This window comes from Emys orbicularis, chromosome 11, assembly GCF_028017835.1.
Source record: "Emys orbicularis isolate rEmyOrb1 chromosome 11, rEmyOrb1.hap1, whole genome shotgun sequence".
NCBI classification, from domain to species: domain Eukaryota; kingdom Metazoa; phylum Chordata; order Testudines; family Emydidae; genus Emys; species Emys orbicularis.
The window spans coordinates 9210659-9226528 of NC_088693.1; the positions used below are offsets into that span (position 1 = coordinate 9210659).

At 43.7% G+C, this 15870-nt stretch overlaps 1 protein-coding gene across 1 annotated transcript in view; it reads right to left on the reverse strand.

Annotated features, from left to right (window-relative positions):
* TFCP2L1 (transcription factor CP2 like 1) overlaps nucleotides 1–15870 on the reverse strand; it is a 39341-nt gene that overhangs the window by 2743 nt on the left and 20728 nt on the right. Inside the window, exons 3-13 of the mRNA XM_065413437.1 lie at nucleotides 12936–13012; nucleotides 11406–11511; nucleotides 11033–11139; nucleotides 10205–10357; nucleotides 8472–8582; nucleotides 6547–6638; nucleotides 4993–5041; nucleotides 4802–4895; nucleotides 2927–3017; nucleotides 2084–2184; nucleotides 716–858 (exon numbers count right to left, since the gene is read on the reverse strand). Coding sequence (XP_065269509.1) covers nucleotides 716–858; nucleotides 2084–2184; nucleotides 2927–3017; nucleotides 4802–4895; nucleotides 4993–5041; nucleotides 6547–6638; nucleotides 8472–8582; nucleotides 10205–10357; nucleotides 11033–11139; nucleotides 11406–11511; nucleotides 12936–13012 — 1124 coding nt within the window. The remainder of the gene's footprint in view (nucleotides 1–715; nucleotides 859–2083; nucleotides 2185–2926; nucleotides 3018–4801; nucleotides 4896–4992; nucleotides 5042–6546; nucleotides 6639–8471; nucleotides 8583–10204; nucleotides 10358–11032; nucleotides 11140–11405; nucleotides 11512–12935; nucleotides 13013–15870) is intronic.

The following is a 15870-nucleotide window of genomic DNA, read 5'->3' on the forward strand; positions in this document are numbered from 1 at the left end:
ATTTAATCGGGGTGAAATGGCAAGGAGACTTTCAGAGTAAGCATTACAGGCTTAAATTTAGGCCCCATTTGAGTCCCGCTCTCTGCTTCGTTTGCTTTAACAACGTTCCTTTCAGGTGTAGTGCCAGTCCATCTAAATGAAGCTCCTTAAGTGATTCTGGCGCATGAAAAGAGTAAGTCATTTAGAGAAAGAAAGAAGAGTGGGGCAATTCACTATGAAGTGCTTGTGTAAGCAGGGAACTGCCAAGAATTCAGGGACATTGTTACATACACCTAGCAAGCAATGGCTTTGGCTCAATGTCTGCAGCCATTGGCTAAGACGGAAGAGTGACTGGCAAGTGATTTCCGGGTGCCCAACCTTAAAGAGCCTGATTTTCAGATCTGATACCCAAAAAGTTACCACTTTTGAAATTCACTAATTCATTGGAATTAAGATATATTTCATGCTACAACAAATATCACTTAAAAGGAACTTCTCTTAAGGAGAAAAAAGGAGAGTTGTATGGCTGAATTCTTTGATTTAAGACTCAAAAATATCTTGGACTAGTGTGATAGTTAAACAGATTTTTTAGGCTTAGTAATCTTGACTAGTTCCCTTGGAGACTCTTACATAGTTTTAAAGGTCAGCCTAACTATAACAAAAGAAAGAAAGAAAGTCAGGCAGCTGTCTTGAACTCTGATACTTCATACCAGATGTGTTTGCTTTAGCCCCTTACCTCATTGCTCACTAATACATGGATCCCTGTAGGTCCTTGCCGATAGATCCGATTTATCTGCTGTGGGGAAATGCTATACAAGTTTGCAATCTTCTCAATTAATTCCAGGGTTGTCAGCTCTTCCAAGAAGACTGCATGATATACTGCAATAATTCAGGGAAACAAGCCTTTATACATACAACCAAAAAGCTTGACTTCAATGAATGAATTGGATATAAAAGATCAAGCGCTAGATCTGGAGCTGGTGTAAGTTAGCATAGTGCCTTTGAAGTAGCACCAATTTATACCAGCTAAGGATCTGCCCCAAAATGGCTAATATTTATTTCTCTGCATGTAAGAATGCAAGGAAAATCTAGATAAGTTTTGGCCCAGATTTGCCTGCAGAAAGACTCAAGAACTGCCAATAAAACCACAAATCGCAAGACACTAAATGAAACACCCTTTATACGAGTGCTAGTTGATTTTCTTAGAGAATCGTGTGATTCTGCTGACCTCATTTTGGCACTTTGGATACATCTGAAAGAGAATTAGTTTGAGCTACAGGAAGATGAATGAGTTTCTATGTTATAAGAAAAAAGCCTAGCACATGTGTAGTTCTTTGCATGCATAGATCTCGAAGCAGAACCCAGAACAGAACCTGGATCTCCTGATGCCCAATCCTGTGGCCTATCCTCCAGGCCCCACTACCCTCTGGCATTTCTGCATGTGCCATTCTCAAAAGGGCAGAGTCTTGCATCTGTTCTTCAAATTCTATTAAATGAAATGGTTGCCTAAAGTACAATGGTTGCCATTAAAAAGTCAACATCTCCTATATGGTGTTATCAGTTACTTCCTATTTTACATGCGAGGTGATAACTGCAGTAGATCAGATACCAATGGGTGGTAACGTTTGACAATGTTGATTTTTAAAAAGGGTAAAGGGGCTACAATCTCCCTTCCATCAAAGGGCTTGAAGGGGGCCAAGGAGAACCCCTGAAGTGGGCAGGGCCGGCTTGAGAGAGGGCATGGCCAGGACAGCTGGGAGAGGATGCACTGATTCAATTAGTCTCCTCAGTGGCATTCCATTATAGGGGCTACTGTGGAGCCACTAGCAGAAACTGCCCTGTGTTGATGGCTCCCTTAAGGGAGGGTGGCAGTGCAAACATCACCTGCCTTTCCTGAATAACCCTCAAGTCAGCACAAGTTGCATCTCTGTGGCAGGCAGGATGCTGTCTGTGCTCCATGCCCTTGTGGAGCTGAAGCCAACCCAGTGGAATGCTGGGGTGAACCACTGTTAACTTTTCAGACATGGAGCAGTCAGATGTGGAGCTCAGAACCAACGCATCTCATCAGACTAGCACTTATGGGAGCAGAGGTCAGGAAACTTACCACACAGATTACCATCTCCATTCTCTCGTTTTTGGTGCAGATGAGACCTGTTCTGCTCTGGTTCTTGACAGACATAAATTGTCATTTTAGGCCTTACGTTTCTATGGGTTTAAAAACAAAAGCGAAATTCTTTGTTATTAGACTGTGTTGTTGGTGTGAACCGGTCCACAATGCACTGGAACAGCTGTGGTGGACTCATTTGGGTAGTACATAAAAAGCAGTTAAGGGGAATTTTGACACTAGCGTTGCAGAGGAGAGGAGATGTGCCCGGAGATTTGGTAACAGAAGCTTCCTAACCCTGGGAGATGATGGAATTGGTGCTGAGCAGCCTCGACTCCTATGAAGCAAATAAGATTGAGGGTGCTCAGCACCACACAGGAGGCCCTTAGTACATAGAAGTTACTAAAGCCCTCAGTTACTGACTTGAACCCAGCCCAGTCGGTTAGTGAGTGTAGCCACTGCCTCCTGATGAGGGTTAGGAGGCATTTGTGGGCTCAGTCTTTTTAGTCCATTCAAACCTTGGTTTCTGCTGACACAGGCAACACAGGTACCAGATGGGATGTGAACATGTCTCTACTGGGAAGCACATTGAGACCACTAACTGATTCCAAACAGACCACTGAAGAACCACATTATGCTAATGGTCACTCATCTCTGACCTAGGCAGTATTCAAACCCATACCTTAGGGTGAATAGCCCACTGCCAGCCCCTTGAGTCAACCAGACTCTAAGGAGACCTACTTCGAGGACTTTACAGAGGCGCTGTAACCAGAGACACTGAATTAACACTGGAAGCACCAATGGATGCTGCAATAGTAGTATCTGGAAGAGATAGGTACAAACCTTCCTTTGATTGCATTAAAGAGCCGAATTCCATCAGCAGGCCCACAGATCTGAACAAAATCTTCTTTGGACATCTTCAGTAAGTCAGCACCTAGACATTTCGAGGTTATTTTTAGAGGTTAAACAAAACAAAAGAGCTTCCAAATAATCAGAAACATGTACAGCTGGACCTGTTAAGAGATGCTGGATGAACAGTTAACATTCCCAGGGTGTGCACTGCAATCGATCCCTTCACAACAGATTTTCTGCAAGTCCACAGAATGGCCAATGATGAGCAGTGGTCCAGAGGAAGTGCTTTCAACTGCCACATGCACAAGCTAGACTGAGTTCCTGGTCAGTGGGCCAAAATCTGCTCTCAACTACATACGTCAATGCGGTTTTAATGGAGTAACACGAAACAGCATTTGGCCATGCAACCCTTGCTGACCTAGATGGCTAGGGCTGGTTATGAGTAGAAGACCTAGCTTTCCTGCTGCACAGGAACATTTTAAAATGTCTTCTTGTTGACCAAGATTGCGGAGGCCTTAAACTCAACTTGATGACATTTCTGTTTGTCTGTCTGCAACATAACTTTTGAATGCCTCATCTGACCAATTTCAATGTTTCAGAGAACATGCTATTCAGCATTGTTGGGGCCATGTCAGTCCCAGAATATTGGAAAGAAAAAGGTGGGTGAGGTGTAATCTCTCTTATTGGACCAATTTCAGTTGGTGAGAGAGACAAGAACTTGTCTCCCTCACCAACCGAAGTTGGTCCAATAAGAGAGATTACACCTCACCCACCTGGTCTCTCTGGAGAAAGTACTAGGCAACAATGGATATTGGATTTCCCCTATTGATTTTTGGGGAAAAGGGGGGACACATGGAGCCCCTGCCTTCTGATTACCACATCCACAACTTCAAGCATCTCCACCATTATCTCTAGATCAAACATCAGATTGATGGCACCCATTAATACCATCCAGCATAACAATTCCCAATCTCTCCCGAGCCTCCTAATAGAGTTGGACTCATTGACACCTTGACAAACTGAATGGATTTATCTCCCAGATTAGCAATGGTGGGGAAGGGGAGAAATGGGGTGTACACACAGGCACTGGCATGTGGGGGGAGAATGGAGGATTGCATGGGAGGCACACAGAGCCCCTCATATTGGAGGGAAGGTTGGAAAAGAGGTGCACACAGAGCTGCTAGCATACGGGGTGGAGGGGGGGGGGGGGAGGGAAGTGGGTGACCCGGATATGAGAGAGGGAAAATGGGAGGCACACAGAACCCCTGTCAGGGTGGGGAGGAAGGGAGATGGGGAGAGAAGTTGCAGAGAGTCCCTGAAACAGAAGGAGTTGGGAGGTTGCCCCACAGGGAGCTTGTAGGTGGGGAGACAGAGGGAACCAAGGAGCCCCGATATGTCCATCTGCTTTCCATCCAGCCTTCACAAGCTACAAAGTGTGTCACCTCCTAGTATGTACCTTTCAGATACTCACGGTCAGTTCCTTCCTCGAACGCATGATGAAAGTTAGCTTAAATTGGAACAACCCACGCACATTTCATGCACCAATGAGAGAGAGTAGAATTTCAATGACCGAGATTTTCAAAACCAAGTTGCCCAAAATTAGACTTCAAAGCCCAGATTTTGGCACCTAAATGAGTGGCCCAGTTCACACAAGTGCTGAGTATTTAAGCAGCTCCTATTAAGATTATATAGGGACTTAGGAACTTAACTTTAGGCTTCCAGTTTTGGAAACCCTGACCAATCTTTTTTAGAGGTTCGTCCAAACCCCAGCTCACCATTTTCTTTGACAAATGCTACCAACCTCCAAAGAATGATCCACGCTTGTACCAGAAAAACAAAACAAAAACACGGACCACTTAAACTCACCCGAGAAACTTGAGAAGAGTCTACAGAATGGAGAAAACCTATTACGATGAAGCCACTGCTGGACATCTTGAATAGAAGCAGAGGGAAGGAGGTGCTACATTGCAAAAAGAATAAGAGGGTCTTGAAATGAACTGTTCAGCAGTGTCCTAAAAAAAGAAAAGCACCACATTAACATGATCTCAAATACTTACATCGTTGCTGGGAGGCAGGAGCTCCACTTGGTGGGTTGGAGAACTGTTGCTAAAAAATTGTATAAAGCAGGGAGAGAAAAAAACGTTATTTTAAAATTGACATTGAAAATTGTTGGTTGTCTTTCCCCACCCCCCAAACCCTTGTCTTGACTGTCAAGAATTTTATGTCAAGTTGACATTTTTTCCCCCTGATTGGATCAGTTATTTTTTAAATCAGTTTGGGCAAAATTCTGCAAGTAAACTTCCATTGACATTGCCCCTTTGTTGTTGCTTTACAAATCCATCTGGATGGAAAGCAGATGGACTTTGTGGGAGGAAAAGTTAGCGCCTTCTAATCCCTCTCCCCAAGATCTTGCATTAACTCCTTGAGAGGAATGTGTGCCAAGGAAAAGTGGTGGAGGGAAGTGAAGGGAAGAGAGGTCCATCAGATTTAATAATCCTACTACCATGGAATTAATCTTCAGCAGGTTGCAGAAAGCAAATCATGTTTACTCTTAAATGTCACATTTATAGAATAAAGCTAACCTTGACCCTGAACATATCATCAGTTGCACACATGCACTCCCATTGGCTTCACTGGAGTTTGCAGAGGTGCAACTGAGGGCATGATCAGGCCCCTTAAGCTCTGTACTGAACCAAAACATCACAGCAACTGTGAGTGCACTGTCAGGTCTCCCACATACTGGGAGGAAAACTGTGCTTACCACATTGAGTTCAAACTTTTCAGCTGGGCAAGTCTCTATCTTCAAACCATTCATGCTCAGAGGGTCTGACCTGCCAATGCAGGCTGGGCACAAACATTTTACCATCCCTGGGCCAAGCCATCAAACTCCCAGGGATGTTCAAAGGAGTTTGCCTGTGCAAAAACGGAGTAAAGAAGGACCCCATGATTTGACCCCAGTGTTATTATTTTAAACAGGGCAAATTGTATTTGAACAGTGTTAGCCCAAACTGGTTTAAACCATGTTTCAAACAAACATGTTTTATCCTCCAGGGTGGACTGGGCCTTAAAAAAAATGCTAAAGATTTGCCTATAGAGCTAATTATTTACCTTTGAATAGAAGTGAGTGCTCAGAAGAGAGTTATCAGCTAGCATGCTAGTGTCTATTTTTGCAGTCTGAATATTTTCCCCTCCCTCACAGGGCCTAAGTCTGTCAGTGCAGAGCAGAGATATCATCAGGCCTGTTTACATACATTAAATTTAAAATGAGAATACTAGATATCCGTTATAAACACTTAAGACCTAACACTGCCCTCACTGATGTACAGAGTAGAACTTTCACTGACCATCCCATAGTGTCTCAGTGTAAAATATTATTCCCGTCCCCTGCCCAATACAGCACACAGATCGGGAATGTGTAATCAGACCGTTAAACTGCAAGGAGGTGGGAAATGCAGCCAGTTCCTTCCGGGAATTCTTGTGGGAAGAGTGGACTTTAAAGCTGGAATAAGCACTGAGCTCCAGGCTAAGCTGGTTCTTGATTATATGGTATCAAACCAATGCACGCACACACGCTACACACCAACTGAGAAGAGAAAGCATTTATTACATACCCATCTCCAAGGCTGAAGCTGTTTGGAGAACTGTTGTAACTTGGAGATGGAGCGTTGTTCACTTGATAAGGCAAATCTGGCCATGGAGAACACTGTAAAAACAAAGCCAATGGGGACACTGAGCAAAGCAGGCTTAAATAGGGGGCCTGATTCTTCCCTCACACCACGTACGGCACTGTCACTCCATTAAGGTCAGCAAATTACCCCTGCTGAAAGGAGGAGCAGGCCTAGTGATCTATACTCTGCATTGCAAGAGGACTGAGGCGGTACCAAATTAGTTCTAATGGTGCTTTCTCCATATATTCCTTTTCAGAAAGCCTGTTCCAAACTAACACTGAGCCAAACTGTGCTCTTCCTTACATCTGGGCAACACCAATAAATCAATTCTCACTGAAGGCAGGATTTGGCCTGAAATTTCCCAGCTGCCAGATTCTGGTCTCAATTATAAATCCCAAGCAACTCCAGACTAGAATGACTAATTAGATGAGCCACAGGCACATCAGTGGAGTTACGTCAGGTTTCTACCAGCGTGAGAGCAGAATTTGGCCTGGTCCATTCAAAAGTATCAACAAAGGAAGTCAAGTTTATAAATACAGGTTATAGGAAAACCTAAGGCAGGCACACAAAAGGCTGCCAAAAACCACTGCAAACATAGGCCTGATTCCACACTCAGTTGCACTGGTGTAAATCCAAAGTAACTTTACTGAAGCCAATGGAGTTGGTTACAGTGATGTAAATCCAGAACAACAACAACAGAATCTGGCCCTGCAGTCAACCTGTTAAGAGCCCATGACTATACTATGCAGTGTCCCTGTTTGCAGTGATAAAGCAGGAGACAATCTGTGGCATTCTTGGAGTTTTATCACCTCCACAAACATAGCTTTAAACAAATATTTAACTAGTTGGCAACCAGGGCTAGAGGATTTCCTGATTCAATGTGTTAAAGTGCACTGGTACTAACAGCAAGAGCTCTGTATCTGCCCATGCTGTAGGATTAGGTTTCTCTGCACAGCAGGGTCTTGCTAGCAAAGGCTACTAAATTATAGGACAAATTATATGGTATTTGATTATTCCAAGTAACTGTAGACCAAAAACTGTTCTCCTAGGGAATGGGGAGAGCTTATTTAAAACAAGCAAAAAGAAAATTAAATCGTCTTAAGGAGTTCCAGTGAGACACTGTTTAAATAAAAAAACTTGATCTTCCCATCAGCGGCAGTTCCAGGACTAAAATGCCAGCCTGTAGAACATTCCCATAAGGAAGGTGGTACCTGACTCCTAAACAGATTATAAAGGTGCCCTTGGCTGGTGCTTCTGCAGCCCAATACAGGTTATGCACAAGCTTTAGTGCACAGTGTAATCATGATGTTAAAAAGAAGAAAAAGTAGATCTCATATGACCCATACCACACACACACAACATTCTTCAAACGTGAGCCCATTGTAGAGTGAAGCTAGCAAAGACCAAGCTCACTATAATGGCTTGTTCTAAAGGACATCCATGAAGGAAAGGGAATTGCCAATTGGATCAGACCATCTCTTCCAGCATCCTGTCGGACTCCACCCAGTACCAGATGGTTCAGAGGAAAGTGTAAGCCACATGTATGGGACACTTATTTGGAGGGGACAGTTCAGGGGGTGGTGGGAGGTGAAAGACAATCGCTCCTTAACCCAGTTAATGGCTGGTTTATGCTCTAAAGCATAAGGGTCCAATATTCCTTATAAACTTTAGTTCCATCTAATATAGCTTTTTATGAAAAGTCTAATCCCTTTTATATAGTTTCATTAAGCTCTCAGTCTCAATGAGACCTTGCCGAGTGGATCCCCACAAACTCATTCAACCCAGTGCAGAAGTCATTCCTTTTGTCATTTTAAGTGTGTGGCCCGATATATTAAACCAGTGTGCTGTACATGACTGAAGCATCTTACCTCTGTGAGAATGGTCGTATCATAGGAGGGCTGGTATTTCTCCTTCTCTTGGGCAGTCTTCTTCTCCATTTTCTCTCTGTCAGTTTTCTGCTTTCTGTCAGCTCCCTTAGGCTAGAAGCACAGAGCACAAGCTTTTCCTTATGCCTCGCTTCACAGGGTGGGTAACAGGGGGCCATAGGTTTCATCTGATCTGTGCACAAAAGCCTCATTGACATCAATGGGCTTTCTATACATGAAACAAGGGCAGGACAAGGCCTCTATTTTCCAAGCAGTAGTTCATAGAAAAACCTCTACTGTATCTACAACATCCTTTGTTAATATTGTCATGCCTTTAGCATTTCCTAAACATGTTGAGTGCTACACAAGCTGTTTGCTTTCACAGGATTTGATACTATTTTAGAGCCTGAATCTCTGATGGAGGAACACACTTCAATGAACACCTGTGTTATTTCTCCAGGGACTGTAGATGTTATGAAAACTAAAGAGGGGTCAGAGTGGATCACCAAATCCAGCCCCCATGCCCCCCACCAGTCTATGGGGAAGTTTAGATTCAGATCTAACCGAAACCCTGATCACCAGTCCCGAAATGGATTCAAGTACCTGCTCGTTCCAGGTTTGCCAAAAAGCTTCAGACATGAACAGAGACCGAGAACTAGGCTGCCCATCTTCCTCTCCGTTGTGTGGCATAGAGGAGAACTACTTGCAACATTTAAGGCCCTTCTCGAGGGCTTATCTGAAAGTAGTCTAGGGAGTCATTATTCTCCTCCGCTACTCAGGAAGAGCTAACTAAAAACTAACTAAACTAAAAAAGGAGCCAGATTCTGCTCTCAGCTCTATGGGTGTAAATCCAGAGCATGCCACTGAAGCCAGTGAAAACACTCTGGATTTATACAATGTAATAGATCAGGGGTCTCCAATGCGGTGCCTGCGGGCGTCATGGCGCCCACCGGGCACCCATGTGCGCCCGCCTACTGGCCGCTGGAAAAGCAGCCGCCAAAATGCCGCCAAGAAGCGGCAATGTCAAGAAGCGCTACCGCCAAAATGCCGCCGAATTTTGGCGGCGACGCCTCTTGACATTGCCGCTTCACGGCAGCATTTCGGTGGCTGCTTGTCCGGCGGCTACGGTCCTTGGCAGCTAGTCATCCGGCACCCGCCCCATGGAACGGGTTGGGGACCACTGTAATAGAGCAAAGGTTGGCTTTGGTATCTTAACAGGCAGTGACAGAAGTTACCAAGTGCCGGGACTGGAACAGGTAGAATAAACGCACCATCTCTATGGCTAATTCTTTCCCGCTATTGGTGACTCAATGAGCAATATCTTTTACGGTTGAAGAGACTCTGATATGAGAGCTCTATTCTGTGCATTGGTGCCTTCCCAAGGAGCTGTTAGCCCCTCCAAGCAGAGTTGATTGTTTAAAAATCCAGAGAACAGAAAGGACTGAGATCTGGGCAGATCTCGGTCTGAGTGCATGAAGCCGGTCCACTGAACGTAGCTAGCTGTGCAGTGCACTTTGAGATCTCTGTTGCTAGGTGTGCTAGGATGTTGTGCCTTTTCCATAACGGGTACTACTGATAAGAGTACGAGCGCCACCTGTTTAATACCTTTATTCTTTTGCTTTATTGTAATGCCTGAAATACTAACAAACATTTTTAAAACCTTGCACACAGCAAGAGCAACATTCCCCGTGTCTTGAACTCCAGAGAGAATTTGGGAAAACCGAACTAGCCCATACCTTGAACACTTTGATCTGGCAGCTTGCAGAATGCAAGTGTTCGGTATATTCGCCATTCTCATTCTGTTTAAATGTGTCGATTTGTATCCTGAAGGGCACCCCTTTCTCTCCACCATGTTTCCTTGGCGTAAATTCTGTGCTGATACAATGTACCTGGCAAAACAGAAGCTGTCTTTATAACTAGAGATGGCTCAAAGTTGCAAAAGATCTGAATTTCAAGCCCCCGAAGTTCAGGGGTATATGCAAGTGGGGTTTTCAAGTTTAGTTCCGGCCCATCTCTTATTTTCTGGAGGAAACGTAGAAAGAGTTCAGAACAAAATAAAGAGAGGTCAAAAGAGTGACAGGACAAGCAGCCTGGAGAAAAACTGAACATATAGAAAAGCAGGCTTTGGTGTCGCATAGATACAGATTTAAAAAAAATAGATACTTGATATTAAGGGTGGGAAAGCCCCATGAAGTCTGAGATTTTGCAGACACTGAGCCATTCGGGGTGTTTGCAAAACTAGAGTTTATGGCCTTTTCCCCCCCATAAATGAAACCCATCTTTAAGAGGAGAGTGGATATTTAAAGAGACATACAGATCATTCTACCTACAACAGGGCCTGTGCTATGTGTTAAGAATAGAAGATGCAGCCCCTCCCCCAAAAGCTAAATTGGCACACGTGAATAACCTATAAATAGGACATCAATGCACACACTCATCGATAAAGCATGGGTATTTTCCTTAGTATTTTTCTTTCCCACACCTCAGATACTTTTTCAGTCTCTGTGTATCCTTATTCCATCATACCATTCCATTTACTGCAAGCAAATCCATTCATTCCTTACCTGAATGAATGCAGATGCTCTTTTGGACGGATCCCACAGAAATTCAACAGTGTTTAGCTGGGTCGGGCTGGCCCTGGGATCTAAGATACCGACTGACAGTGGGATATCTGTAGAAGAAAACCCCTAAAATTTTAAAAATATTAAATTGAAGACAACCAACCAAGTTTTCATACAGTTACCAGACTCATTTGAAAAGCCAAGACAACCAACGAGGTATCCAGTTTAAACCAATGCAGCTGTGGTTTCTTTCACCCCTCCCTGCACATGCACACACCATTACAATTTTTCTAAAAAAGCAAACTCTGAAAAATCCTTCACGCAGCTCACAGCCAGCTCCAAACACTTTATGGGAACCATAATGAAATAATCTCACCTATATCAAGGATGCGGTCCCCAGGCCGGCTCCATCTCCAGCCCTCCAGCTGCTGGTGTTCTGTGTATTGCAGACGCCGATCATGGAAAACCACCCGAAGGATGCTCTGTTAAGAGAGGAGGGCAAGATGAATTAGGGGAGCCAGAAGCCCTTTTCCGGAGAGGATTTTGGTTTCCCAGTGTCAGAGATGGGGGTCTGATCTGTTCCTTCTCCATGTGTCCAACTCCCATCGAGGAGGAGATCAGAGTGTCCCAATGAAAGCCACCCATCTCCATTTATGTCAAATTCCATTGAGAGATGGTTCATCAAGGCAATGCTCTCTTTGAACTTCAGAGGCCTTGTCAGTGGGAATTTGCCTTGATTCCAGCAATCGACGGCCAAGCCATTGATGTAGGGTTTGCCCCAGTACACCTCTTCCAGTGTAGACTACGAAAGCCTCTGTTTGCACCAGCAGAGCTTGCTCCCCTTTCACTTCAGGTTTGGACTGGTGCAGCTACATCAATGGCCAGAGACCAAATGGCCAGAATCAGGGCAAATGCCCAATGCAGGCAAAGCCAAAGAGACTTTGTACTAATGTATTGCTTTGCATATGCAAAGTGCTGCACTACCACAAGCTAATTATCCCTCACCTCCCAGTTTCCAAGTCCATTGTCTTGCTGTTGCCATCCATTCAGAATGGAAGTGAGAGATTAATTTTGCATATAACATTAGAGAAAGGCCCAAACCAAAACCTAGATCCAAGCACTTGCTTGCTCTCCTAGCAAGAGAGCGTGTGTGCAAATCTGAACCCAGAGCCACATTTTATAAATCCTTCCTGTCGTGGGCTGAATAAAAACATGGAATTCAAATATGCTTGAACTTTGGAGATGGTCTAAATCCAGATCTGGATCCAAATTTTGCAAATGGCCCTTCTCTAATGAAAATCCCTGGATCACAACCACAAGAATTTGGGCAAGGAGGGCTTGAAACCAGAACCAAGATCTGGATCCAAATTTTGCAAAATCCCTGTATTTGTAAAATCCAAACCCCAGAGTCAAACAACCCAGAACTCAGGAGGTAGTTCTGTATGTTGTGGGTTGAGTCCACCACGAATGTAAACTTGAGCTGTGTAAGACCTGTGTGAGAAAGCTATGTGAAAAGCTGGAGTCCTCCTTCTGAACACGTATCTGAGCCCAGGTGCGTTGAACCTGGGGTTGGTTTATAGCTTTGCATGGGTTAAGCCAGTAGATGAAGTGATGCTCAATGGTTTCAGCCCAGTTTAGCTTTGAATTTTGGGATTCATCTGAACCCAAAACTCAGAGTGAAACTCTGAGGGCACGATTGTAACCAAAGCAAAGGTTTAGATGAAACCCTGCAAAGCAAAACTGCATATGCAGCTCTAACCAACTCAGGAATTAGGCCTTCAGTCCTGCTCCCATTAAAGTCAATGGCAAAATAGCTCCCATTGTCCTCCATGATCAGCACGGTCAGGGCCTTGATTTGTGTCTGTATGTAGTAGCAGGAAGAAAAGAAATCTATATTTCTCCTTACCTTTACATATTTTGTGTTTAAATCTTGAAACTCTCCCAATTTCCTATTCTCAAGTAGACGGATTTCATAAGACTGACCTAGAGTTTAAGGAAACATTTCCAAGGTGTTTAACATGTTGTAGCAATGAGAGAGTCATGCTGGCATTCATGTTGCTAATAAAGCATAAGACTGATCAGGGAAGGGTCATTCTTGGCAACATAACTCGTTTGTCCCATTAATGAGTGGGCATTAACGCAAGGCAGAAATTTGAGGGGAAGATGGTCCTGTGGTTAATGCCCTGGAGTGGGCATTAGGAGATTTAGGCTCATTTCCCAGCTCTGCCACAGACTTCTTGTTAGACTCTGGGAAAGTCACTTAATCTTTGTGCTGTCATTCCCCACATAAAATGGGGACAATAGCACTTATTCCTTTGTCTGTCTTGTCTACTTGGTCTAAGTATTGTCATATAGTCTCTTACTATATGTATGTACAGTACCTAGCACAATAGGGCCTCTGAGCTCTACTAGAATGCCAGGGATAATAATCTGAAGCTGATCTTGCTTTCCTTATCACGAGCTTCAATAGGATTTTTGGGTGCCCGGGGATCACAAGATTGGGCTTGATTGTGGCCTTCCACCATACAGAAATTAGCTCTGACGCTTGTTCGTGCAGGACCAGCGGTGATGGTTTTCTATCACTGTGAGGGATTCAAATCCAAGTATTGGTTTCTTCCATATTAAGAAATTTGCTGATAGTCATATATGCTGATGCTATTGTCTGGACCTGGTAAGCCACCTGGACATAAGGTACCAGAACCTGGACCGTGCAATGAACCTTTTGTGTATAACCCACTCTGTGTAATAAACCAGTGCCTGAACAAGGGCAGAACACGATCAATACAATAAATGAAGGGAGTAGATACACAATAGCTGGTTTTTCCAGTTTATCTTGCTGCCCCCTACCTACCCCCTTTAGTGAAGAATGCAGATCATCCTAGAACAAGGCAATCTGAAATGGTGATTGGTTCAGATTTTCTAGCTTAACCAAGGTCATTTTAGCACTGATCGGCCAAAAGACTGCATAGCAGATACATCTGCCCCCAAGCAGCTGCCACTGGTAAAGGAAAAATGCTGGATCCAAATCTGTAAATAGCAGTAGATTTAGGATAGCAGAACTAATGGAAAGATATTGCATTAGAACAGGGTTCCTCTTGGGAATTGCAGCATTGCAGGTTGGCAATGTGAGTGTAGGCAATGTCACTGGAGTGCTGGGATAGTCCAAGCTTATTCTGCTGTCTGGAAAAAAAGAGTAGAGAGGCCATATTCTATCTTCAGTGTTTGCACACCACTCCCACAGGTGTCAATGGGAGTTCCACAAGCAGGCTATGACCCTTGAATCCAACAACTGGCTAAAGGAGAAAAGGAAACCACATGTAGCTACAGATTAATTACTTGGTGCTAGAAATATATATAAATCTCAGCCCACATTTTGCAAAATCCACCATTTTTACTTCCAAGGAGAACTATATTTTGTGGCAAAACAGACTGTTGGACTGAGAGGATGGTGTCTGTAAACCAATAATCCCAGCACGCAATGCCATGAGACATCTTGTGTTCGTACCAAGGAAATAGTCCACTGAGTATTCTCTTGATCAGGAATATAACTTTATTCACATGGCAATTTCAGAGAAATTTAGTTCACTGAAACACAACAGAAATGCCACGTGTCTTGTACAGATTTCATAACAACGCTACATAAGCATGTGCTTGACTTTAAGAATGTGAGTAACTCCACTTTCTTCATTGGAACTTAAAGCACTTAAAGTTAAGCACGTGCTTAGTGCTTTGCATGATTGGGACCTCACTTTCCTCAGACATTCCTGGAATTCCAACCAGACCAAAAAAAACCCCAAGGTTCATTTACAGAAAATTCAGTAGTTTACTAGAAGACACAGACAAGTAATTGAACGTGGCAGGGAGATGAGGACGTGACCATAAATGGGAGGGGACATGAGCCAAGATGATCTTTCTGTTAAGGTGAATGCTATGAGAGTGTGAGAACCCTCCATTTAAGTGCCCTACGTTTAAGTGCCCTACGTAACCTATCAAGTGTTTATGCAAAGGCACTGGCTCTGCGTAAGCCAAATTGTTACACAATAAGAACAAAATACTCACAGGGCCCAATTCAGATACCATTTACACTGGTATAAGTCAGGTTTATCCCAACAAAACCCATGGTGTTACATTAGCGTAAGCCCCCGGCTGTTCCCACTGCTGTTATTTCATTACAGCAACACAGATTTTTGACAAAGCCAAATGGAAATAATTGGTCCATCAAAGATGGCTCTGTTTTGGTCTAACTTTCATTGCTAGCATGACTTTACACATCTCATTGCCTCAATGGATTTAGCTCCTCTCAGATCCCTCTTGTACTTAAAGAGCTTTACTGTGCAAATATTAACCCAATTAATCACCACACAAAGCCTACTTTATTATTTGAGAGACCACACACTTCTCTAGAGGTAGATGGATCTTTCTAGCCTCATTCTACATATGGGGAACTGCAATAGAAAGGCTAAGTGACTTGATCAAGGCCACAAAGTAACCCAGTGCCAGAGCCAGGACTAGCACTAAGTAGTTTCTTGTTCTCAGTCAAATGCTCAGGGTACCGGACAGCTTGACACTTGGTGGAATATTTGCTATGGGTTCTCCCATCAGCCTCTATTGTCCAGCCTTGGTTTACCATTAGCTGTTCACATAAAACAAAAGACCTTACTGGGCATAAGAAAGTTGGCCCCACTCCCTCTAGGTCACACACTCTCAAAGAAACTGCGAAACCACCTGATCAGCATCCTATACAGCAAACAGGGAAAGATTAAGAATGAGCTCTCAAAACTGGATACTCTCATAAAAAAACAACCTTCCACACAAACTTCCTCATGGATAGACTTTACAAA